Raw genomic sequence first — 23,965 nt, forward strand, 5'->3', positions numbered from 1 at the left:
AACTATGGTCTCGGTCTTGACAAGAGTAAGTCAACAGATTCAGATCCCTGATCTTGAAAATGTTCTTCAGCTGTCTTACAATTAATTGTCTGACTTCCCAGCGACTCCGTTCGTAACCATTCAAGCCTCCATTGGCTGAAGTAGTCACAGTATTTGGAATTCTCTGAACTGCTGTCACAGAATTCAAGATAGCCTTTATTCGCCTCTTTACGGAGGCTCAAGATGGTCTACATCGTTGCTTGTAAGTGCATGGTTTCCTCACCACCTCCCCATCTCCCCTTTATCTTTATTTATTTCCACATTGCCAGGGATTCGGCAGAGACGCGGTGAAGGGGGCACTGGTTTAGCGTCTCTTTGGCAAGCCGAAAACAGAAAAGCGAGAGGGGCTCAGACTACCAGGCGCTGAAAGGCAGAAATTGGGTTAGAAAGGAGCGGCGACTGGAGAGAGAATTAGCCTTCGGAGTCTAACGGGTACAGTGGTCCCCAGGACAGACAGCGGATAGCTGGCCGCCCGTTCCCAGGCAACTGGAGATCTCGCGAGACACACCTTGCGCCTGCGCACTGCCGCTGGAGGGCCTTTCCCAGCGCCTCCACCCAGCTCCTAAACTCCTGAAACTGTCGCGACGCCCTGGGCAGACAGACTCTCCGGTTTGGGAGTGGTCGGATGCAAAAGAATGTAAAGCGTTTTCGGAGCGGTTCCATCCCCTGCCCCACCGCATTGGAAGGCAAAGGCCGGGCAAGGAGTGAGCTCTACGCACGCGCAGCGCGGCCACGTGGAGCCGGTGCCGGGGCAGACGTGAGTGGAGGGCTCTGCGCTGGGATGTGAGATCCGGAGGGGTCGCTCTGGTTGGGATCGAACCGGCGACTCGGCCAGGCGCGCGCAAAGTTGTCTAGGCCCCCAGTCCCTAGGGCTTCCCCGTCCCGGCGTGTTTTCCTGCGTCCCGGCCTGGGCTCAGGCTCTGCTCTGTTTGGAGTTGCGCAGTCTTTTGGATACGAGAAGCAATCAGACAAAGCCCCACCCGGCCCTTCTGTTCTCCGCAGCCTGGAAGTGGAGGCCGACAAGAAAATAACTCCAGTCGTGTGTGCTGAGTAGTAGGTCGGCACTAGATAGACGGCAGACCAGAGAGAGATGACCTCGGGGATCGATTACCAGATCCGGAAACTGAGTCCTCCCTGCTTTACTCCCAGTTGATCACTAAGTCGGGCGGATTGTACCTCCTGTTTCAACTAGCATGTGTTTCCGTCCACCGGCAACTCTGGTGAAGGTCACTGTCATGTCTTCCCAGGACTATTCCGACTCCTCTTTGCTGCTTTCAGTCTTGGTAAAGATTCCTCCTGGCTCGAGTCCACCAAGGTCTTTGTATGCCGTCTTTGTAGCTGTGCTGTTCCTCTGCTTTGAACGTGACAGCCGCTCCCACTGTAAGGGTTGCAGGCGTCTTCACCATCTGGTCCTTCCCTTTCTCAGTATTTCTCTACTCTCACATCCATGCCCCAGCGACACTGACATTATTTCCTTTAATGCAGTTCCCTGGGATGCTCTTCCCGAATAGGTACTCCTTTTGGTGGGAATTCTTTAGATGTGGGTTAAAAGGTCACTTCCAGGGTGGTTCAGTGGCCGACACTCCTGTTCTCCCAACGCATGAGACCCCTGTTGGAATCCTGCTCAAAGAACTAGATCCTATATGCTGCAACTAAGACCCAGTGCAGCCAAATGAATAAATTTGTCACCTGCTCGAGGCCCTTCCTGACCCCCTCAACTTTGTCAGGCCTCAGGGCCCTGACCTTGAAGTGCATCACATGCTTTGCTGATGAGTCTATCTCATAGACATTAGGCCCAGTGAGTTCAGTAGCTGTTTTTAATTCATAATCTTTCTGTCTTGGTGCAGTGTGTATAACCCACAAATACTTGTTTAAGTAAGACAGGTGGTGGGGGTGCTGAGGGTGGGACTCATTTTTCCAGGCAGAGGGAATGGGTATAAGGCCATGGAAGGCTGGACTGGTGGCCTTGGTAAATAGTAAGTGGTTCAGTGGTGGGGCATAAGGATAAAGGCTGATGGGAAGATGGGGACCCTTGTATGTCACCTTAATAAGTTTCCACTTGATCTTTGGGGCAGTAGAAGCCTCCAGAGGCACCTCAGCAGGCCCTTCCTAATTTTCTCCTTCTCCAGCGCTGTCACTTGTTCCCATTTTGGTTCTGGATTATATCCCATGAGATTCTACTTATCTGGCTCTGGTCTCCCCCTCTAGATTCTGAAGACAGGAGGAGCTAATGCCCAGAGCTTCTAACTGTAGTTTGGCGGGGGGGGGGGGGCGGGATTTTGGTCATGCAGCTTGTGGGATCTTAGTTCCCCAGCCAGGTATCAAACCTTTGCCCCTTGCAGTGAAAGCACAAAGTCTTAATCACTGGACTGCTGGGGATGTCCCTCCCTGTTGTTTGAATTCGGAGGCACGTGAACTGTAGCTTGTGTGAAGCGAAAGCTCTGGTAGATCACCGTATTTGCTCCATGGTCACTGAATTCCCTCTTCCTGACCACCTTCAACCTGGTGCCAGCCTCTGCCAGTCACGTCACTGGATTTGGATGAGCAGCCTCCAGCTTGGGTTTTGACAGTGATGGAGTAGACGTCACACCATCCGGAAGCAACATATCTAACCAGAGCAGAAATGCATTGACTTCACAGAGGAAGGGGAAAAAAAAAGGTCCAAACTGGATCAAGCCAAACAATCAAGTAAGCAAACCAGTACGGCAAATGAGAAAAACTAAGGAGGAGAAGCTAAGAAGAGATTGCTGAAGACTTTGTTCATTACCTCAAATTTCTATGAAAAATTGAGTTTCAAGGTGTGCACTTGAAATATGGACATGAGATACACATTCACCTTTAGAGACATCCAGGCTAGCTTCTTCCTGTTGCCTCGGCCTAGCCCTAATTCCCTCCTTAGGTATTATTTTCAGAAGTTAGTAAGTAATAATGCATAAAATAGTTAGTAAATATAAGAAGAATAAAGTTTAGATTATTCTGAAAGTTTTATCTTGGCTGCAGAGTAGAAGTTTAAACCTAGAAATTGGGATCTAGGGAGAAGCATTGAACTAATAGTCCTTCAGTATAAGGTTACAATGTGAGACAAGTGTGTTGTACGTGTGTTTTTTATGTATGTGTGTCTATGTGTCTACAAGTGTAAGACATCACTAAGAGCTCAAGTATTTTTTAATTTTGTGCCTTGTTGTTTGATGTGACTTGCAATTTTTAATGTTTGATAGTGAACAATTATATAAAAGGACCATTACAATATTTGTGTTTTGGTTTTGGATGTACAGGTAGATCGTTGGCCAGAGACAGGATATGTGAAGAAGCTTCAGAGAAGGGACAATACTTTCTATTACTACAACAAACAGAGGGAGTGCGACGACAAGGAAGTCCACAAAGTGAAAATTTATGCTTACTAGCCTCTCTTCTCAGTATTACTTGCCATGATCTTTTTTAAAAATCCGTTGTTTCATTTGACATCATGTAAGTGTCATTTTACAAAATAGTCCCAAGTGCAGACTCTGATGGAATGTTTTGAGACATCAAAAGTTGGTCTCTGGTAATCATCTCCCTTTGTTCTAAAATATAACTGCAGTAGCATGCCGCTGATGCCCGCCTCAGTCTGGTTCTTCCTGTTTTAACTGTGGTATAGTTAACAGTTGTGCAGGGGAAGAGAAAGCCTCCCCAGGAAACCACTCAAGTGGCTGTGTAGAGGTTAGGCCCACCCCCAGCCCCCCACCCTTTACCACTTCACTAGACCATCACTTTGAACTGCCAGATCTGTATTTTGTGGCCTGGGAGCTTTCTCTTGCCTCTAGATTCCTTTGCTTTTCACTGAATTGCCAAGAAATGATGGTGCCTGGGGCAGAGAGGTGTCAGCCACCTGCTTCCTCTAGAGGAACGTTAATCTCCTGAGGTTAATCTCTAGTCACGTGCCACAGTATCTCACTGGATGACATAGGCAACTGGTTATCTCTCTTCCTCACCCCTTCTCACACTGCCCTGCTGGTCCTCTCCCTCTGAGTCACTTCCTTGGACTTGAAACCTTGTCCTGGGTCAGCTTCTGGGTCGCCCTTGAATCACTACCACAGGAAATATGTTCCAGTGCTTCCTTTAATCACTGCAGAAATAGCCCAAGTACAAGGAAGGCTATTAGCCTGGGAGACTTAAATGCCCCCAGATCAGTGAGTCCTGAGGACTTTGAAATTAAATAGATGAAAGATAGCCTTTTATTGTAAAGTTTTGTCACTGGGCTTCCCTAGTGGCTCAGATGGTAAAGAATCCACCTGAAATGCAGGACACCTGGGTTCAATTCCTGGGTCGGGAGGATACACTGAAGTGGGGCATGGCAATCCACTCCAGTATTCTTGCCTGGGATCCCCTGGACAGAGGAGCCTGGTGGGCTACAGTTCATGGGGTTGGGAAAGAGTCAGACACAAATAAAGCAACTTAGCATGCATGCATGCACAAGACTTTTTATCTGTCTCCAATGATAAGTTCTGACCATTGAATAGATTTCACGTCATGAGCTTGATAGCTTACAGATGAACGATGTTGGATACGTTGGCTCTCTGAAGAAGAAGATTTAGCTTGGGACCAGGGACCAGGCTTGGTCACTCAAGAGCTTATATGTAGCAGAGTTTTCTTACAGTATAAAAAGGGACAGAGAAAGCTTCTGACATAGACATCAGAAGGGAGACCGAGAGTGCCCCCCTTGCTAGTCTTCGCAACAGAGTTATATACCTTTCAACTGGTTATTAATAAATCAAGAGAATGTCTCAAGGCTGTAAAGGTCTTAACAGACCCACTCCCATAATATACATTTTAAGATGACAGGATTAGTCAGAAGGTTCTCAAGAAGGAGAAACATGTCCTCAAGCAGGATACAATGTTATATTAACTATGAGAAAGCAATGTAGAAAGAAAGAAGTGTCCTTTTCTCCTCCTTGAGAACTCCAGACTCCTATCTGCTCCTCAGGGACCCCAGACTTCTTATCAACCTACCCAGGAACTGACTCTCTCAAGCTCATATTTATCAATTCATTCAACTCCAGGGCTCCTCTTCCAGAACTATGTGTCCTTATGAAGCTCCATTAGTTTTCCTCAAAGTTGTGCCTTTTCAGAACAAACACATGATGGAAAGGATAAATAGGCTAGCAAGCCTCTTGTAAGCCTTTCACACGCTGCCTGGTGTCATCTTATTTACCACTTGTTTCAAGTCCTTTTTCTGTACCTCTCTGGTCAGGATCACAAATCTGGTCTATCATTTTCCAGATTTGACAAACCAGTAGGTGCTGAGCATAGTAGGTCTTCTGAACCCAATCATGCTTTTTAAAAAATTTACCACAGTAGAATAATTGACCCCAAAGACAGCCACATCCTTAACCCTGGAACCTGTGGGTATGGCACTTTACCTGGCTAAAGAAACACTGCAGATGTGATTAAATAAAGAACTTGATATATGGACATTAACCTGAAAAACCTCAGCAGACCCCATGAAATCACCCAGGTCCTTAAAGAGGGCAGCAGACAAGTCAGAGTCAGAGGAGATGTGATGAAAGAAGCAGAGGTCTGAGAGAGGTAAGGCAGAAGCCAAAAGCCCCCCCCCCCCCCCCAAAACCACATAAAGCCCCTAGAAGCTAGAAAAGGCCAAAAATTGATTCTCCCCTCCTAGAGTCTCCAAAAGAAACACAGCTCTGCAAACCACTTGGTTTTGCCAAATAAGACCCCTTTTAGACTTCTGGTTTCCAGTACGGTAAGAGAATAAGCTCATGTTGTTCTGCACACCAGTTTATGGTGATTTATTACAGCAGCTTCAGGAAACAGACATTGACACAGCATAGATAAAGCCAGTAACAAACACAGTCTTGAACCATCCATGGTGTGCCATTTCTGACATTTTGTTTCAGGTTAAGGTTCAATCCAGGGGGACTTCCCTGGTTGTCCAAGGGTTAAGGCTCTGCCTTTCAATGCAGAGGTCGTGGGTTTGATCCCTAGTTGGAGAACTAAGATCCCACATGACTTCAAAAAGTTTGGAGTGAGGCCAAACTTTTAAAAAAACTTCAAAGAAGTTGCTCAAGCAGTTTTTGTCTGGAATGCTCTTAGTAATTAGAGTAATTAACTCTTAGTAATTAGCTTAGTAATTAGTAATTGCCAGAGTACCTCTGCAGCAAGACTCATTTCACAATCATGGCCCTTGGGACTATGACATGCAATTTTGGTTCACAGAGTCCACATGATCAGCACTTTCCCCATAAGCTTTATGGTAAGCTCAGATGGTGCCAATCTTCCTTAACAAATGCAAAAGCCACTTCCTTCTTGGCCACTCTTCATAAGTGCTGGTGCCAGCTGGCCGCCACGGTACTAGAGAGCAGTGTTCGCAATCACTCATTGTAGGGTATCTGTTCTGTAGTGGGACTCAGCTCATAGGCCTTGGTCCGTGGTAGAAACTGCCTCCCTGCCAAGAGAAGCCCAATCCTGTTCCACGATGGACCATGGGGAATAGCTGTTCTAACACACAGCTGCCAGTTTCAGGCTGAAGCTGCAAGAGGGCCAGACGGTGCAGCTGTGGCTCAGCATCCCCAGTAGGAATGAGCACTGTGGGGCAAACTTTCTCTCTTGGGAACCAGAGACCTGTTTGGTTTCTGCCATTAAATTGTACTCAGTGATGCCTGTCAGGAAGCTGCTGATTGGAATATTACTCAGGCATAAAAAAGGAACAAACTTGGGTCATTTAAAATACTTAGTAGTGTAGTATGAATTTAAGGTACACCCAGACACACCCCTGAGATTCAAGTCCCTGTGGTCGAATACTCTCTGGAAATCCCTCCATGGGTGCCTCACAGATGTTGCTGTTGAGTCCATTCGGAGTCTTTGATACCCCGTGGACTGTAGCCTGCCAGGCTCCTCTGGCCCTGGGACTGCCCAGGCAAGAATACTGGAGTCCACCTTGGGAATGATAATGTAGGACCTGGGTTTGAACTCTAGGCAAGGAAGATCTCTGGAGGAGGGCAGGGCAACCCACTCCAGTATTCTTGCCTGGACAATCCCATGGACAGAGGAGCCTGGTGAGCCACACTCCATGGGGTCACAAAGAGTCAGACACGACTGAGCAACTAACACTTAACCTTAATAATCTGATACTAAACACCTCGCCTTTCCCCACAGACCATTTCTCCTGTTTTCCATCTCAAGACCTGACGGCACCGCCACATACCCCATCCATTGGTTAAGTCAGAAAGCTGGGAGTCACACTGTTTGTAGCTCTTCCACACTCACCATGCCTAATAAAGCACCAGATCCCACAGATGCCAGGGAAGGAGGCTGTCGTGGCACATAACGCACAGTAGAGGTGGGCACTGGGGTTTAAGAGCTTCTCAAGCCAGACTAGCTGGGTCTACTGCTTGCCAACATATGTCTTTTAGTCACTGCACCTCTCTGTGCCTTAGTTTCTTTAAATTAAAATGTAGGTAATAATAATACCTTCAGAATTCCCTGGTGGTCCAGTGGGTTTGGACTCTGTGCTTCTACTTCGAGGGTGTGGGTAAAATCCCTGGTTGGGGAACTAAGATTCCACAAGCCACTCAGTGCAGCCACAATATGCATGTGTGTGTGTGTGTGTGTGTGTGTAGAGACATATATAAAAACTTATACACAAATACAATTTTATAATAGAAAAATAATATAATAATAATACCTTCATCATGTGGGGGAAGAATGTTCACATAACTGTAAAAGTTAAAAGACTTAACACAGGATGTCCCTGGTGGTCTGGTAGCTAAGACTTTGAGCTTCCGATGCAGGGGGCCCAGGTTCAATCCCCAGTCAGGGATCTAGATCCTGCAAACTGCAGTTAAGATCCTGTGTGCTGGGCTTACCTGGTGGCTCAGTGGTAAAGACTCTGCCTGCCAATGCAGGAGACACAGGTTCGATACCTGATCCAGGAAAGTCCCACTTGCCACAGAGCAACTCATCCCATGTGCCACAACTACTGAGCCTGTGCTCTATCTAGAACCAGGTAGCTGCGACTACTGAGCCCACACGCCTAGAGTCCGTGCCTGTGCTCTGCACCTAGGGAAGCCAGCACAATGAGAAGCCTGTGCACCACAACTAGAGAGTAGCCCCTGCTCACCACAACTAGAGAAAGCCCTCGCAGCAATGAAGACCCAACACAGCCTAAGTTAAATAAATAAAATAACAGCAACAACAAAAACCCCATGTGCTGTAAGTGAGACCCAGCACGGCCACATTAATAAATTAGCAACCACAATAAAAGACAGCGCGTTAAAAGTGTGAGTGATGCCTGGCCCTTCACAATTGCTCTGTAAGTGTTTCTTAGTGTCAGAATGTTAGCCCAAGGCATCATCCTTCCTCTCCTGAATTATTACAACAGCCTCCTAACATGCTCTTCGCCGTGACCTTGTCATCAGAGCCATCACCCTGAAAGATGACGCAGGTCATCTTCTCTTTGTCTTAAGACCAAGCCCCAAATTCTTCAGATTGCTTGCTCACAAAGCTGTCCACAATCTGCCTCCTACTTACATCCAGGCTCCGCCTTCCATCTGTGCACAAATCCTTTTGATTTCTCAGTTACCGTGCACCAGCTCACCCCCCGGGGCTCAGGCACCTGTTGCTCTTTCCGCCTTGTTCTCTCACACGCCATTCCGCAGGCCTTCTTTTCCATTGCCTAGCTGGTAGCCAAAACATTTCAGAACATGCTTCCTCTGTGCCAGAGCCTGGCATTGACTGTTTTACATTTGAAATTATTTTTAAATCTTAAGAATGATATCTTCCTAGATACATCTTATATACCCAGCATTATAGCTGGATTACTTTTTAATTCAACCTGACAATTTTGTGTCATACTTAGAGAATTTAGCCCATTAATATGTAATATAAAACTGGGATTTCCCTGGTGGTTTAATGGCTAAGACTTCTCGCCCCCGGTGCAGGGTACCCGGGTTTGATCGTGGAACCAGATCCCACGTGCCTCAACTAAGAGTTCGCATGCCACAACTAAAGATCCTGTGTGCCACAACTAAAAGCTGGCATAGTCAAACAAACAAATGAAAATATTTTAAAAAGCACAGGCAGTGATATTTGGGGTTTAATCTGCTATCTTGTATTGTGTTTTCTGTTTGTTTTACCTGTGTTTTCTATGTTTACCTGTGTTTATTGTGTTTTCTATGTTTTTCCTTACTTTTCTCTTTTTGATTCACTAAACAGTCCTCTCTTCCAGTTTGGGTGGCATATGGTATGTTTCTGTTCTTTCAAGAAACTTGCCTTAGAAATTAAAACATGCATACTTATCAGTCTAAACTTAATAAAACCTCAAAGGAAAAAAAAAGAAATTCCTTTACTTGCTCTTGACATATACATTATTTTGTTCAATATTTTAATTCCATATATATTTTAAGGCCAACTAGAAATTACAGGTACTGCTTTATGCAATTAATGTTTATTTACATTGGCTCACTTATTTACCATTGTCTTTTTAAATTTCTTTTTGCATCTCAAAATCTCCCATCTGCAGTCACTTACTTTCTGCCCAAAGTATATATTTCCTTTAAAATTTAATTTAGAGAATGTCTTCTGGGTGGCAAACTTAGAAAAGACACTTGAAAATGTCTTTATTTTGCCCTGCTTCTGCTTCCTGAAGTATAGTTGATTTACAATATTATATTATTTTCATGTGTATAGTTGAGTGATTCAGTATTTTTGCAGAGTATACTCCATTTTTAGTACAAGACCATGGCTATAATCCCCTGTGCTTTACAATATATCCTTGTTGCTTTCTACTTTATACTTAGTTGTCTGTATCTCTTACCACTAGATCCTTAATTTGTTCCTCCCCCTTTCCTCTCCCCTTTGGTAACCCCAAGGTTTTTCTATACGTATGTATCTGTTTCTGTTTTGAATATACTCTCATTTGTATTATTTTTCAGAGTCCATATATAAGTGGTATCATACAGTATTTGTCTTTTTCTGTCTAACTTATTTTATAATCTTTAGGTCTATTTGTGTTGCTGCAAATTGCAACATGAATTTCATTCCTCTTTATGGCTAAGTAATATTCCATTGTGATATCTATATATATGAAGTCAAAGTGTTATTTGCTCAGTCATGTCCAACTCTTTGCAACCCCATGGACTGTAGCCTGCCAGGATCCTCTGTCCATGGAATTCTCCAGGCAAGAATACTGGAGTAGAGATCCCCTTTTTCAGGGGATCTTTCCAACCCAGGAATCAAACCCAGGGCTCCTGCATTGCAGGCAGATTCTTTACCGTCTGAGGCACCAGGGAAGCCCATCTATCTCTATATCATACCTTCTTTATCCATTCCTCAGTTGATGGGCACTTAGCTTGCCTCCATGTCTTGGATACTGGAAATAGTACTGCTATAAACACTGGGTTAGATGCAGCTTTTCAAATTAGTGTTTTCATTTTTCTAGATATATATATACTGGATCATATGGTAGCTCTGTGGACAAACCTCTACTGTTTTCCACGGCGGTTGCACCAATTTATATTTCCACCAACAGTGTACAAGGGATCCCTTTTCTCCACATCCTCACTGACATTTATTATTTGTAGACTTTTTGATGACAGCCATACGAACAGGTGTGAGGTGATATTGCATTGTTGTTTTGATTTGCATGTCTCTAGACAAAGGAGCCTGGTGGGCTGCTGTCCATGGGGTTGCAGAGAGTTGGACATGACTGAAGCGACTTAGCATGTATGTGTGCATTGGAGAAGGAAATGGCAACCCACTCCAAGTATTCTTGCCTGGAGAATCCCAGGGACAGAGGAGCCTGGTGGACTGCCGTCTATGGGGTTGCAAAGAGTCGGACACAATTGAAGCAACTTAGCAGCAGTAGCAGCAGTAATTAGTGATGCTGAGGACTTGCCTGGAGGCTCAGTCATAAGGAATCTGCCTGCCAATGCAGGAAACATGGGTACAATCCAAAATCTAGGAAGATCTCATTTGTTGTAGTGAAACTTAAGCCCACGCACTGCAACTATTGAACCTTTGTCCTAGAGCCTGGATGCTGCAACTACTGAAGCCTACATTCTGCAACTAGAAAGTTGCCCCTGCTCACCACAACTAAAGAAAGCCCACACAGCCAAAAATAAATAAATAAAGTTTTAGGGAAGAAAAGAGAAGAATATGTTTCTGCTGATTTTGGATGCAATATCCTATAGATTAAGTCCAACTGCTGTACTGCGTCACTTAAGACCACTATTGCCTGATTTTCTATCTGGACGATCTGTTCATTGATGTCAGAGGGTATTAATGCATTATTATAATAATACTATACTACTAATATGCTACTACTATTGTATTATTATAATAATAATATACTAATAATACACTACTATTACTGTACTATTGTTAATTTCTCCCTTTATGTCTCAGTATTTGCTTTATATGCTAGGTGCTCCTGTATTATGTGTGTAATATCCTCTTCTTGTATTGATTTACTTATAATGCCTTTGCCTTTTGTTATAGATTTTGTTTTAGTCTATTTTGCCTGATATGAGTGTTGTTACATTTGCTGCATGCAGGCTGGGGAACACAGCAAGGTGGTCGGGGAAGACCTCTCCCCATCCTACCTGGGGGCCAGCCAGCACCTGTGCATTCCTAAGTGGTGTCCGGGCTGCTCCAGCCTTTTTACCTGTGCCAGAGATTCTCCAACCAGGCAAGGGGGCTTGTCTCTCCACATAGGACCCCAGGACAGGGATGCTCAGTCTGAGCCTTGACCTGCTCACTCCCTGGGGCAGCGTCCACACGTCCAATCCCCTTTCTCCTCTTAGCCCCCTTCAAGGGACACAGGTCCTGACCCAATGTTTTTCTTCCTGTTTTACCCAAATATGTGTGTATCTTTCTTACAGCCTTGATTGTTACAGGAGTCCTTCTGCTATTTTCCAGTTAGCTTTCAATAGGAATTTTTCCGCATCTGGATTTTGATGTTGTTGTTTATTTGGGTTTTTTTTTTTTTTTGGCCATGCTATGCAACTTGCTAAACTGAAAACTAGCAATTTTCAACAGTGTAGGAGGTGCCCTTTTCTCCATACCCTCTCTAGCATTGATTGATTGTGGCTTTTTTGATGATAGACATTCTGTCTGGTGTGAGGTGATATCTCATTGTAGTTTTGATTTGCATTTCTCTAATACTTAGTGATCTTGAATGTCTTTTCATGTGCTATTGGCCATCTGTATATCTTCTCTGGAGAAATGTCTTCTATTTATGCTTTCTCCTCATTTTTTGAGTAGGTTATTTCTTTTGAGGCTGTTAAGTGTCATGAGCTGTTTGCAAATTTTGGAGACTAATCCCTTATTGGTTGCATCATTTGCAAATACTTTCTCCCAATCTGTTGGTTGTTTTTCCATTTTGTTTATTGTTTGCTTTGCTGTGCAAAAGCTTTTAAGTAGACCCTATTTGTTTATTTTTGTTTTTATTTCCATTATTCTGGAAGACGTGTCAAAAAAGATGTTGCTACACTTTATGTCAGAGTGTTTTTCCTATGTTTTCCTCCAGGAGTTTTATAGTGTTCAGTCTCACATTTAGGCCTTGAATCCATTTTGAGCATAGTTTTGTGTATGGAGTTAAAGAATGATCTAGTGTCATTTTTTTACATGTAGCTGTCCAGTTTTCCCAGCACCATTTATTGCAGAGACCATCTTTCCAACATTGTGTAGACTTGGGGGGAGGTGAGTTTTACATCCTTCTGCTCCAGGTTTTGATCTCTTTCAAGTCTGATTCTTCTGATTTTCCCTGCCTTGAGAGTTGTTCTGAAAATCCCAATTTAGCAATTTTTCTTTTAGCACTTGAAGAGATTAGTGCTAGCTTTCCACTCTGCTGTTCCTTCCAGATTATAGTCCATCCCCTCATCCTCTGGGCTTTTAATATTTGCCCTTTGTCTTTGTTTTCCAGTTTCATCATTACATACATTTTTTTCTTTTTAGTCTATTCTGCTCAGAATGTGCTGGGCATCTTTACTCTTTGGACTGGTATAATGTATCAGTTGTGGGAAAATCTAAGCCACTGTCTCCTGAATATTGTCCCTACCTCATCCCTCTCTTCTCTCCTCCAGGATTTCAATCAAATAGACACTTCTATTGTTTTTTTCTTGAGGACAGAGTCACTATCACTTTTATCTGAGGATAACTCCAAATGTTGAGAAATGACCCAGGACTTCAGTGATATCTATTGAAGTAAAATGTCAACTGAGTAAATTGACATTTACTCAATTGACATGTCAAAAAAAAAGTCTATTGAGTAAATTTTTAATTTGTATTTATTTTTGATTACGATGGGTCTTTGTTGCTGTGCGCAGGCTACTCTCTAGTTGTGGTGCATGGGCTTCTTGTTGTGGTGGTTTCTGTTGTTGTGGAGCAGACTCTAGCGTGTGCAGGCTTTGGCACCGGCGGCACACAGGCTTAGCTGCTCTGTGGCATGTGGGATCTTCCTGGACCAGAGACTGAACCCATGTCCCCTGTATTTGTAGGCAAATTCTCAACCACTGGACCACCAGGGAAGACCTATTAAGTAAAAGTAAACACTTCTCCTGCCTATAATGTGCCAAGTCAAAAATAAGATGATATCAGAAAGAAGAATAGGTTTTACTTATTTCTATTAAAAACAGCTGGTGGAATTTAGCCTCATTTTACTGCCGTTCTGTAGCCCTCAGTAACAGCCTTCAGTCATAAACACAAAAAATATGCATCCAACCTCTGATTGCCAATTTTTCTTGGTAGACAAAGCCGTCTCTTCTGGCATTTTATGTCCTTACTTAAGGAGTCAGTGGAATCCTAATGAATCATACAGGTGGGGTGTTTTTTGAGAATTTGTAATTTCTCCAGGCCATTCTTACTAAGAAAACAACCTGAGTGACAAGCTGATCCCCACCGCCAGGAACTCTCTTCCCCTAGTTAAGCAGGTCTTTCAGTTCCTCCAGGTGCTCTGCACTGCACTATAAGAAGTCAGCACACTGAGAGATCAGCCTGGTCTCCGGGGAACACTCCTGAGGCTCACAGCTGAGTGATCCAGGGCCTTGACATGATTCAAGGAGCTTCTAGGAAGTAAAAGGATAAAGTCCACTAGGGGGGGTAATTATTCTTCCTTTCTTTTCTGAATATTTGTAGCTTGCAGAGTTGGAAGTTTGATATTTCATTTTTTATTTATTTGTTTATTTTTGGTTGCACTGGTCTTCATTGCTGTGTGTGCGATTTTTTTAGTTGCAGTGAGTGGGGGCTACTCTTTGTTGCGGTGCATGGGCTTCTTGTTGCAGTGGCCTCTCTTGTTGGGGAGCACAGGATCTAGGCACACGGGCTCAGCAGTTGTGGGGCATGGGCTTAGATGCTCCATGGCAGATAGAATCTTTCCAGACCAGGGGTTGAACCCATGTCCCCTGCTTTGGAAGTGGTTTCTTAGCCACTGAGCTAGCAGGGACGTCCCAGAAGTTTGGTATTAGCAGTAAAGTTTTTCTAAGACCTCCTAATTCTTCCTTAAGTTTTAAAATTTTGTAAATATCTAGAAAATGAAGACACCAATATTTTAAACTCAAACCTCTCCTCAGACCCCAATTTTCTAGTCAGTATTGAGTGTTCTTGGTTTGATTTGGCTGCAGGGCATTTACTAGCTAGAGTTTTAGAAATGTTGCATCTTTGTCTTTCTCTGTCCTAGCCAGGGGTTCAGCTAATGGAAACACTTACTGATGATTGAATGTGAGCTGAGGCAGGCGACTCCAACATAACATCTGTCATGTTGCTTCTAATCCATTTCTTCTCCTCTTTTTTTTCTTTTTTTCAAATAGGGCTTGGAGCAATAATCAACAGATTTCAAAGTGTGCTCGAGGCTGATCAGAGGTTTTATATCCAAAGAGGTATTGAATTTGGCACTGGCCAGAAAGTTCCTGAGAGCAGCAATTTTGTACCATTTCCTCAACAAATGGAGAGCAGAGACAAAGCTGAGACAATCAGGTATGTCACTGTGTGCAGTCTGGGTTTTTCCAATCCCAGGTGCTCTAATACTCTGCCTCTGGAGGTTGCCCTTTTACATGGGAAGGGGCTTCTCAGAGAGACCTCATTTGATGGCCATTCTCCCTAGTGCAAGGTATTTGTGTTTTTGCCACACCATGTGGGATCCTAGTTTCCCCAACAAGGGACCGAACCCTGCACTGGAAGTGCAGAGTCTTAACCACTGGACCGCTAGGGAAGTCCTGTAAGGTATAGTAAATGGTACCAACTACTCACTGTGTAAAATGGTACTGACTTGGTGGTGAGCTTAATGTGAAACTGTAAATCCATGACTTGGCTACAAATGTGAAAGTAAGATTCCATTTACATCCAGAAGTAGAGTAGACGTCTGTGTCCCTGGCTCTGTCATCTGAAGCCTCCCAGGTATGCTATCCACTCCCTGCCACTTATGGGTCCACTTGTTGCTTGTTGATGCTGAGAAAACAAGAAGAAGGATAAAGTGGGGAAATAGCTCTTAGGATAAACAGGACTTGTGTTCTAATTCCTGACTTGTCACTGGCCGGGTGACCCTGGGTGAGTAACCTAACATCTCTTGACCTCAATTTCTCCAACTGTCAAACCAGGATTAATAGAAAACATTCATTTTTGTTTTGTGGGTTCCTAAAACCATGCTGAGTATTTTTGAGACATTTTATCAAAGTGTAAGGAAGACGCTATGATTGTCCTCATTTTATAGATGGGGACATTGAGATTTTCAGTCACTCAGGTCATTTTCCTAATGTCATATCAACGGATTTGAATTCAGATCTCTTTGTTTCCACAGCCTTAGTCACTAGGCTGTTGAAAGTGAAAGTCGCTCAGTCGTGTCTGACTCTTTGTGACCCCATGGACTACAGAGTCCATGGAATTCTCTAGGCCAGAGTACTGGAGTGGGTAGCCTTCCCCATCTCTAGGGGATCTTCCCAACCCAGCGATCGAACCCAGGTCTCTCACATTGTGAGAGGATTCTTTACCAGCTGAGCTACAAGGGAAACCCAAGAATACTGGAGTGAGCCTATCCCTTCTCCAGCAGGTCTTCCCCACTCAGGAATCAAACCTGGGTCTCCTGTATTGCAGGTGGATTCTTTACCAACTGAGCTATCAGGCTGTTGATAGTGGGTTAAATGATTGCTCTAATACCTCTCAACTCTAAAGTCTTAGAATTTTATGATTTAACCGAAACCAAAACTGAAGAAGGGGAAGACAAAGAGAAGGCAAGTGCAGGCAGAAGGCTTCCACCCAGAGGATTGGCTTGGGAAGGTTAGCTTTTCTTGGTCTGCGTCTGTTTTTCTCAGGAGACACAGGAGATTGGACGGAGGCAGAGGACAGGCAAGAGCCCAAGAATGAGAATGTTCTGCTAACTGTCCAGGCTTCACAGCAATGAGCAATACCCTCCCAGGCACTACCTTCTTGTGAGATCTTCACCGTGGGTTTGCTGTGGAGGGTAGGCACCCCATCAATGTGGGTTCTGAGGACCCACTGCGACACTGGCCCGGCTCTAAATAAGTGAAGAGCAGCTCCTACCCCCACCCCCAAGGCAAAGAAAGGTGGTTTTATCTTGAAACTAATGATCAAACGGTTTCGCTGGTGGCTCAGTGGTAAAGAATCTGACTGCCAACACAGGAGACACAGGTTTGATCCCTGGGTGGGGAAGATCTCCAGGAGAAGGAAATGGTAACCCAGTATTCTTGCCTGAGAAATCCCATGGACAGAGGAGTCTGGAGGGCTATAGCCCACGGGGTTGCAGAGTTGGAAATGACTTAGCAACTAAAAAAAACAGCAATGATCAAAGTGTCTAAACCTAATTTTGTGTTTATGGCTTTGTATTGTTTTCCTTATAGAACTCCTGTAATCAGCAGAACTACTTCTGCTGATTACATAGTCTTCAGGTATGGCAAGGCTATACTTATTCTGATATATTTGTTCATGAGAATGCAAGTCATTGAAATAGACTGAAGTAGGGCTCCTTGGCTTTAAAAAATATGGACTTGTTTTAAAGTAATGTTGAATTCAAGTCATTTTTCTAGACTCTTCAATAGCTTCCAGAAATAAGATTCAGAAAACTCACCCATTAGCTATGCAGTTTTTACCAAACTGTGGAAGGCACTATGGAAGGTTTTGTACTCCTTTAAAAAATGACTCTAGTGTTTTTCCAGTAAATGGTTGATAGCTATGAAGCTCTTATTTAGGGCTGATCCATGGTCAGTGAGTTTGCTGATAATCATTTCAGTTCAGTTCAGTCGCTCAGTCGTGTCCGACTCTTTGCGATCCCATGAACTGCAGCACACCAGGCCTCCCTGTCCATCACCAACTCCCGGAGTCCACCCAAACCCATGTCCATCGAGTCGATGATGCCATCCAACCATCTCATCCTCTGTCATCCCCTTCTCCTCCTGCCCTCAAACTTGCCCAGCATCAGGGTCTTTTCAAATGAGTCAGCTCTTCGCATCAGGTGGCCAAAGTATTGGAGTTTCAGCTTCAACATCACTCCTTCCAATGAACACTCAGGATTGATCTCCTTTAGTTAGAAGGAATGTAGCCTCAAGTACAAAATGTCCCTCTTCAAAAGAAAACATTAAAATTACCCCTTTGAGGGGACTTCCCTGACCATCCAGTAGTTAAGACACTGCCTTCCAGTGCAGTGGGCCTGATCCCTGGTCAGGGAGCTAAGATCCCACATGTCCCATGGCTGCCAAAAAACCAAAACATAAAAAACATACTGTAACAAGTTCAATCAAGACTTTAAAAATGGCCCACATTAAAAAACCTTTAAAAAAAAATGCCCTTTTTTCTCTTTAAATTAGCTGTTATTAACATAAATGCCCTAATACAAGCCAAGGAGTTTTTCTCCATAAGTTATTCTTCCCCCCAAGAAAGGTTTTAACTTATGCTTAAGTTTGTGTAAAGTTTCTCATAATTAGTAGCGTTCTATTATTTTTATCATGAAAACCAAAATCCTCTTTAAGGAATACATGTAAACCTGACAAAATCTCAATCATTGTTAGTTTTGGATGCTTGTAGAGATCAACTGGGGGTGCGTCCCTGGTAGTTCAGCTGGTAAAGAATCCACCTGCAATGCAGGAGACCCTGGTTCAATTCCTGGGTTGGGAAGATCCCCTGGAGGAGGGATAGGCTGCCCACTCCAGTATTCTTGGGCTTCTCTGGTGGCTCAGCTGGTAAAGAACCCACCTGCAATGCAGGAGACCTGGGTTCAGTCCCTGAGTTGGGAAGATCCCCTGGAGGAGGGCATGGCAACCCACTCCAGTATTCTTGCCTGGAAAATCCCCATGGACAGAGGAGCTTGGAGGGTGACAGTCCATGGGGTCACAAAGAGTCAGACATGACTGAGTGACTAAGCACAACACAGCACAGAGATCAACTGACTAAATGGGAACTTAAAAAAGAGAGAGGCAAGAGAGATTTAATCATGATAGTAGGGTTGATTATCTCACATTTGGCAAGACTATATAACTTTGTAAATAATTTAATGATCAACGTGAAGACTTTACAGGAAGTGTTTAAATTATGGATGATGCAAACGTATATATATTGAATGTTTTGTACATATATTTATATTGAATATATATATATTGAATTTTTTAAAAAGCAATTATCTGGAATACTAGGTGGAAGGATATTTGGACACTGTGGTGAAATTTCCAATGATTATATGCAGATACAAAAAGGTGTATTTAATTAACACTCAGAAGGGAGTGAAAATTACATGCTTTGGAAAACTTACAGATGACCTGAAATCATGAAGACATTGAGATAAAACTGTGTAGATACAAGTATTCCCTGAATTGGGAAAAAGGTGATTTCTAAATGAGCATGTCTATCCCTTTTAAATGTGCATATGAAATGTATTTCCTAAATATTACATATAGATACTTGACTATTTCACTTACATCTATCAAAGTTTATATATACTAACTGTTAAAAATGAATCCACGAAAAATTTTTTTGGCTGTTCTTGTTGGGAAAAAAAAAAGGTGATCCCTTTATATATGAATACAGTCTCCTTATAATGAATAAAAATTTCTGTTAAAACACACCTAAATCAGTTAGGACAGGTGGACTTACTTTACATCATGTTAAATATTTGAATTTTCTCCCTAGGAATGAAAAAGTTGTGAACTGCTTATACCAGAATCGTAATGCACTTTTTAGGCTGGTTTGCTTTCCTTGGGGAGGAGGTGGCTCCAATTTCTTTGCCAAATGGGGCCAAGATATTCCTAATTCCGTGGAAGGTATGTGAACTTTTACAGCAATTTGCACGGTCAGATAACATGCACATACAAACAATACAGATTTCCTTACTGGGGGATAGTTAATATTAATAGACACTCAAGATTGCTCTTCAATAAGAGCAATTTTGTCATTTTTCTACTTCCAGAGTAAGAAATTCTGCTATCTTCTGTTACCGAATTAAACATGTTATACCATTTGTTAAGGCCAATAGGTCACTGAGATTCTGTTCAGACTCTGTTCAACTTTTTTACGCCCCTTGTCTCTCTGTCTATTACCCTGTCTGTCTTAGGAATTTTCTTTCTTTCCTTTTTTATTGTTGTTGTTGTTGAGTCTCTAAGTCATGTCTGACTCTTTTGCGATTCCATGGACTGCAGCCCATCAGCCTCTGTCCATGGGATTACCCAGGCAAGAATACTGAAATAGATTGCTATTTCCTTCTCCAAAAGATCTTCCTGACCCAGAGATCGAACCCGCGTCTCATGCATTGGCAAGTGGATTCTTTACCACTGAGCCACCTGGAAAGCCCCTGTCCCAGGTACTTTCTTATTGGTGGACTGTGAACTTGAATTTTTTTTCTCACAGCAGCATGAAAGTGAATTAAACACCACTCTTCTTTTAAGTCATTTTCTGATTATATTTTCTTATTCCCGGACATGGGTAGCTTAAGATAAGTCAAAAGCCTTGAGGGACAAAACACTGTACCTCTTACCTCTCTGAAACTGTAAGTCGCTCAGTTGTGTCCAACTCTTTGGGACCCCCATGGACTGTAGTCTGCCAGGTTCCTCTGTTTATGAGATTCTTTAGGTGAGAATACTGGAGTGGGTTGCCATTTTCTTCTCCAGGGGATCTTCCTCACCCAGGGATCAGACCCAGATCTCCTACCTTGCAATAGATGGTTTATAGTCTAACCCACCACGGAAGTCCCTTATATCTGAGGTCACAGCATCTAATTCTTGGCTGACGTTACAGCACTGTTTTCCAGCTTTTGGCTCAGCTGGTAGAGAATCCACCTGCAATGCAGGAGACCTGGGTTCAATCGCTGGGTTGGGAAGATCCCCTGGAGAAGGGAAAGGCTACCCACTCCAGTATTCTGGCCTGGAGAATTCCATGGATCATATAGTCCATGGGGTTGCAAAGAGTCAGACACGACTGAGCGACTTGCACTTTTCCAACTTTTCCCTCTCTAGCCCTGTGGGAATATATACAGTGCTGCTGACTTCTTGGCCTCTTAAAAGTAAAGCAATTATATTCTAACAGAAACTTAAAAAGAAAAAGTAGACCTCCACCTGCAGTCTAGAACTTGCAACCTGTACCAGGTAATTGACATATCTCTATAGCAGGAAAGAGGCTGGAGAAATTGCACTTCACTTCTCCAGAGTTTTCCTCTCTTCAGGGAGGTCCAGGTTGCCCCAGCAGTTCAATGATGCCTTCAAACAGGTACTGTGCGTGCGTGTTATTCAGCTTCCCTACCTGTTCAATGAGAGGATTTTTCTGCTGTAAGACATTAAAAAAATTTTTTTATTGGATTATAGTTGATTTACAATGCTGTGTTAGTTTCAGCTGTGTAGCAAAGGGACTCAGTTATACCTATATGGACTCTTTTCTTTTTTTATAGACTCTTTTCACATATAGGCTATTACAGAGTATTGAGTAGAGGTCTCCGTGCTATACAGCAGGTTCTTATTAGTTACTTATTTTATATTTAGTAGTGTATACATGTCAACCCCAGTCTCCCAGTTTATAGCCCTCTTATCCCTTGGTAAGTTTATTTTTTCCATCTGTGACTCCACATCTGTTTTGTAAATAAGTTCATTTATAGTTTTTTAGATTTCACATATAAGCAATACCATATATTTGTCTTCCTGTGTCTGACTTCACTCAGAGATTGTCATCTCCCCTACCAGGGAAGACGACAATCTCTGAGTGAAGTGTCTCAAGTAAGTAAGCGTTATCCTCACTAGAGATGACACTCTCTAGGTCCTAGATCCTGGAAAGTTGGTTCAATAGCGTAGTCTAAGAAACCATCAAGTATCAATTACTACTGCCTTTTCAATACTACTTTTTGAAATATTTGCTTCAGATTTTATTTTTACTTTTGATTAAGATCTCTGTTAATCTTTTAAAAATACAACTATTTTTTAAAATGGTTTAGATTTATGGAAAAGTTGCAAAGTTGTTCTCAACTATGCCTCACCCAGTTTCCTCAATTATCTTCAACACACAGTTTCATGTCATTATATTTCAGGGACATTTACATGGATTATAATTTCAAATATTAGTTCTTTACCAGTATTTTAGTTTGTTTACCTTTCTTGAGAGTCACCATTTGTTCCTGTGTTGGAACACTTTCTGACTTTTGTGATTATCACCTTCTTTTGGGCTCTTTTCCTTTTTTCTTTGTTTTCTTATTCCCAGCTCTTTTATTCCTGTCCTCCATATCCATTTAAATACATTGCATCTATTACCTCGCAGACAACATTCAGTCATTTTAAAAATAATTTTTGTCCCTTTAATCAATTTCTTTCCAGTATTCTGTCACCCCTTTGTGCAACTGTCTGACTATTTCTGTTCAGGATTTTCAATTTCTGAGTTATAGTGTTTTTTCATGTCTGCAATTTCTCATTTGAATTTATATTAGAGTTTTGTATTGTTTGCTTTGCTTTGTGAGCTTTTTAAAAAGCATCTTCAATCATTAGCTGAAAAAGTTTGACTCTTACTTTGTTTTGTGTGTTATGCTTCTACTCATGATGAAGTATGTTGGATTTTCCTGACCCACAAAAACAGGTCATTCTGGAACTTTGAGATGTTTTGAGGAATAAACTCATGTTCTTAAACAGTGGGACTCATACACTACATTTTTGTAAGGAGGGGATGAGGAAGGAAATGAACTTGCATTTAACATATGCATAAAATACCTTTCAAGGCTTATATTAATAATTGATACCTTTGATTGCCCTTAGCAGCAGCAGCTGGATAACTAGGTGGCTAAGAGCAAGATTTGGAGAGATTCTTGCATTGCAAGCCTTTTTGTACCTCTTGAATATTGAACCATGTATGAGTTTAAACTACCCCAGAAATTAAAAAAAAAAAAAAAAAATCCTGTATGAAAAAACGAAAAACCACCCAGGTCATTCAGCAGGGGGTGCTGCTGCTGCTGCTAAGTCGCTTCCGTCTGTGCAACCCCATAGACGGCAGCCCACCAGGCTCCCCCGTCCCTGGGATTCTCCAGGCAAAAACACTGGAGTGGGTTGCCATTTCCTTCTCCAATGCACGAAAGTGAAAAGTGAAAGTGAAGTCTCTCAGTCGTGTCCGACTCTTCGCGACCCCATGGACTGCAGCCTACCAGGCTCCTCCGTCCATGGGATTCTCCAGGCAAGAGTACTGGAGTGGGGTGCCATTGCCTTCTCCGTCAGCAGGGGGTAGCCCGAGGCAATTAGTTGCTTACTCTGTTTATTAGTTCAAGGGTGCCCTCTTCTGTCACTATAAGTGAAGTGCAGTTTATAAATAAAGGACACTGTGGAGTTGGGGGGGGTTCATTCTTCTGATTCTTTGATGCTACCTGGCATCTGTGGGGCTCTTATCTCCAGTCACTTCCTTCTTTATTTTTGCCATCAGGCCTCCAAGGGATGTTCCTCCCTTTCCAAGGTGCCTTTCTCAGCCACTACAACTCTGCTCCCTCATGCTTTCCAAGCCCCTTTCTCTCCATTTCCAGGTACCAACACTCTGCCATGGAGGTCTCCCCAAAACCCATGCACTAGAAGAAGAGAGCCCTGTTACTAATATATAAATATATTTTACAAATTATTGAAGGTAATTTCGTATGAGGTTTTCAATCAACAGTTGACAGTCTAAGATAGATATTTCACATATTTTTCTGACTTTATATAAATGTAACATACTGTAAATGTTCCTCTGAAGCTTGCTTTTTTCCCCTCTGTTTTTCTGAGATTCATCCCTTGAATATGTGACTCTCTACTTCACTGACTTTTAACTCGTATATATTATTCCACTGTGTGACTATATGTGTCTAGTCTTCTCTTTATAGGTATTAAGGTCTTTTTCTGCTATGTGTAATAACTTCTGTGAGCAGTCTCATATACAGTTGACCTTTAAATAGTGCAGGGGTTAGGGATGCTGAACCTCTACACAGTTGAGAATCCATGTATAATGAGTAGTTGGCCCTCTGTTTTCAGGGTTCAGCATCTGTGGAATTAACCAGCTGCATTTCTTGTAGTACTGTATACTTACTATTGAAAAAAAATCTGCATATAAGTGGACTCTCCCAGTTCAAACTCTTGTTGTTCAAGGGGCAACTGTATGTGTTCATGCATGCATGGGTAAAAGTCTATACTTAAAGGTGGAATTTCTGGGTATTGGAATAGGAATGTCTCTACTTCAAACTGTCCTCCAAAGGAACTGCAAAGATTTATACTGCCAAAGCAGCACATGAAAATTCGAATCCCTTTATACCCTTGACAACACTGTTATTGCCAAGACTTTAAATTTTTTGCCAATCTGTGCATGAAATTATTCTGATTTTGTTCTATTATTTCCAATGTTATTGAGATGTAAATGACTGAAGAAGCTTGGGGCTTCCTAGGTGGCACAGTGGTAAAGAATCCATTTGCTAAGGCAGGAAACGCAAGAGACGCAGGTTCAATCCCTGGATTGG

The 23,965-nt window shown here is 42.8% G+C and overlaps 1 protein-coding gene across 8 annotated transcripts in view; it reads left to right on the top strand.

Annotated features, from left to right (window-relative positions):
- The first annotated feature begins 547 nt into the window (after positions 1 to 547).
- LOC122681692 (S-acyl fatty acid synthase thioesterase, medium chain-like) overlaps positions 548 to 23,965 on the top strand; it is a 39,394-nt gene continuing 15,976 nt past the window's right edge. For 2 of the 8 annotated variants that reach the window (XM_043884062.1, XM_043884060.1), the window contains exons 1-3: positions 549 to 796; positions 14,841 to 15,006; positions 19,162 to 19,292. In XM_043884062.1, the coding sequence (XP_043739997.1) occupies positions 14,975 to 15,006; positions 19,162 to 19,292 (163 nt within the window). In that variant the 5' untranslated portion in view covers positions 549 to 796; positions 14,841 to 14,974. Of the gene's footprint in view, positions 797 to 1,026; positions 1,323 to 2,381; positions 2,838 to 14,840; positions 15,007 to 19,161; positions 19,293 to 23,965 lie in introns of those variants that run through there. The other 6 variants (XM_043884056.1, XM_043884061.1, XM_043884058.1 and 3 more) reach the window with 5 other exon arrangements.

This window comes from Cervus elaphus, chromosome 23, assembly GCF_910594005.1.
Source record: "Cervus elaphus chromosome 23, mCerEla1.1, whole genome shotgun sequence".
NCBI classification, from domain to species: domain Eukaryota; kingdom Metazoa; phylum Chordata; class Mammalia; order Artiodactyla; family Cervidae; genus Cervus; species Cervus elaphus.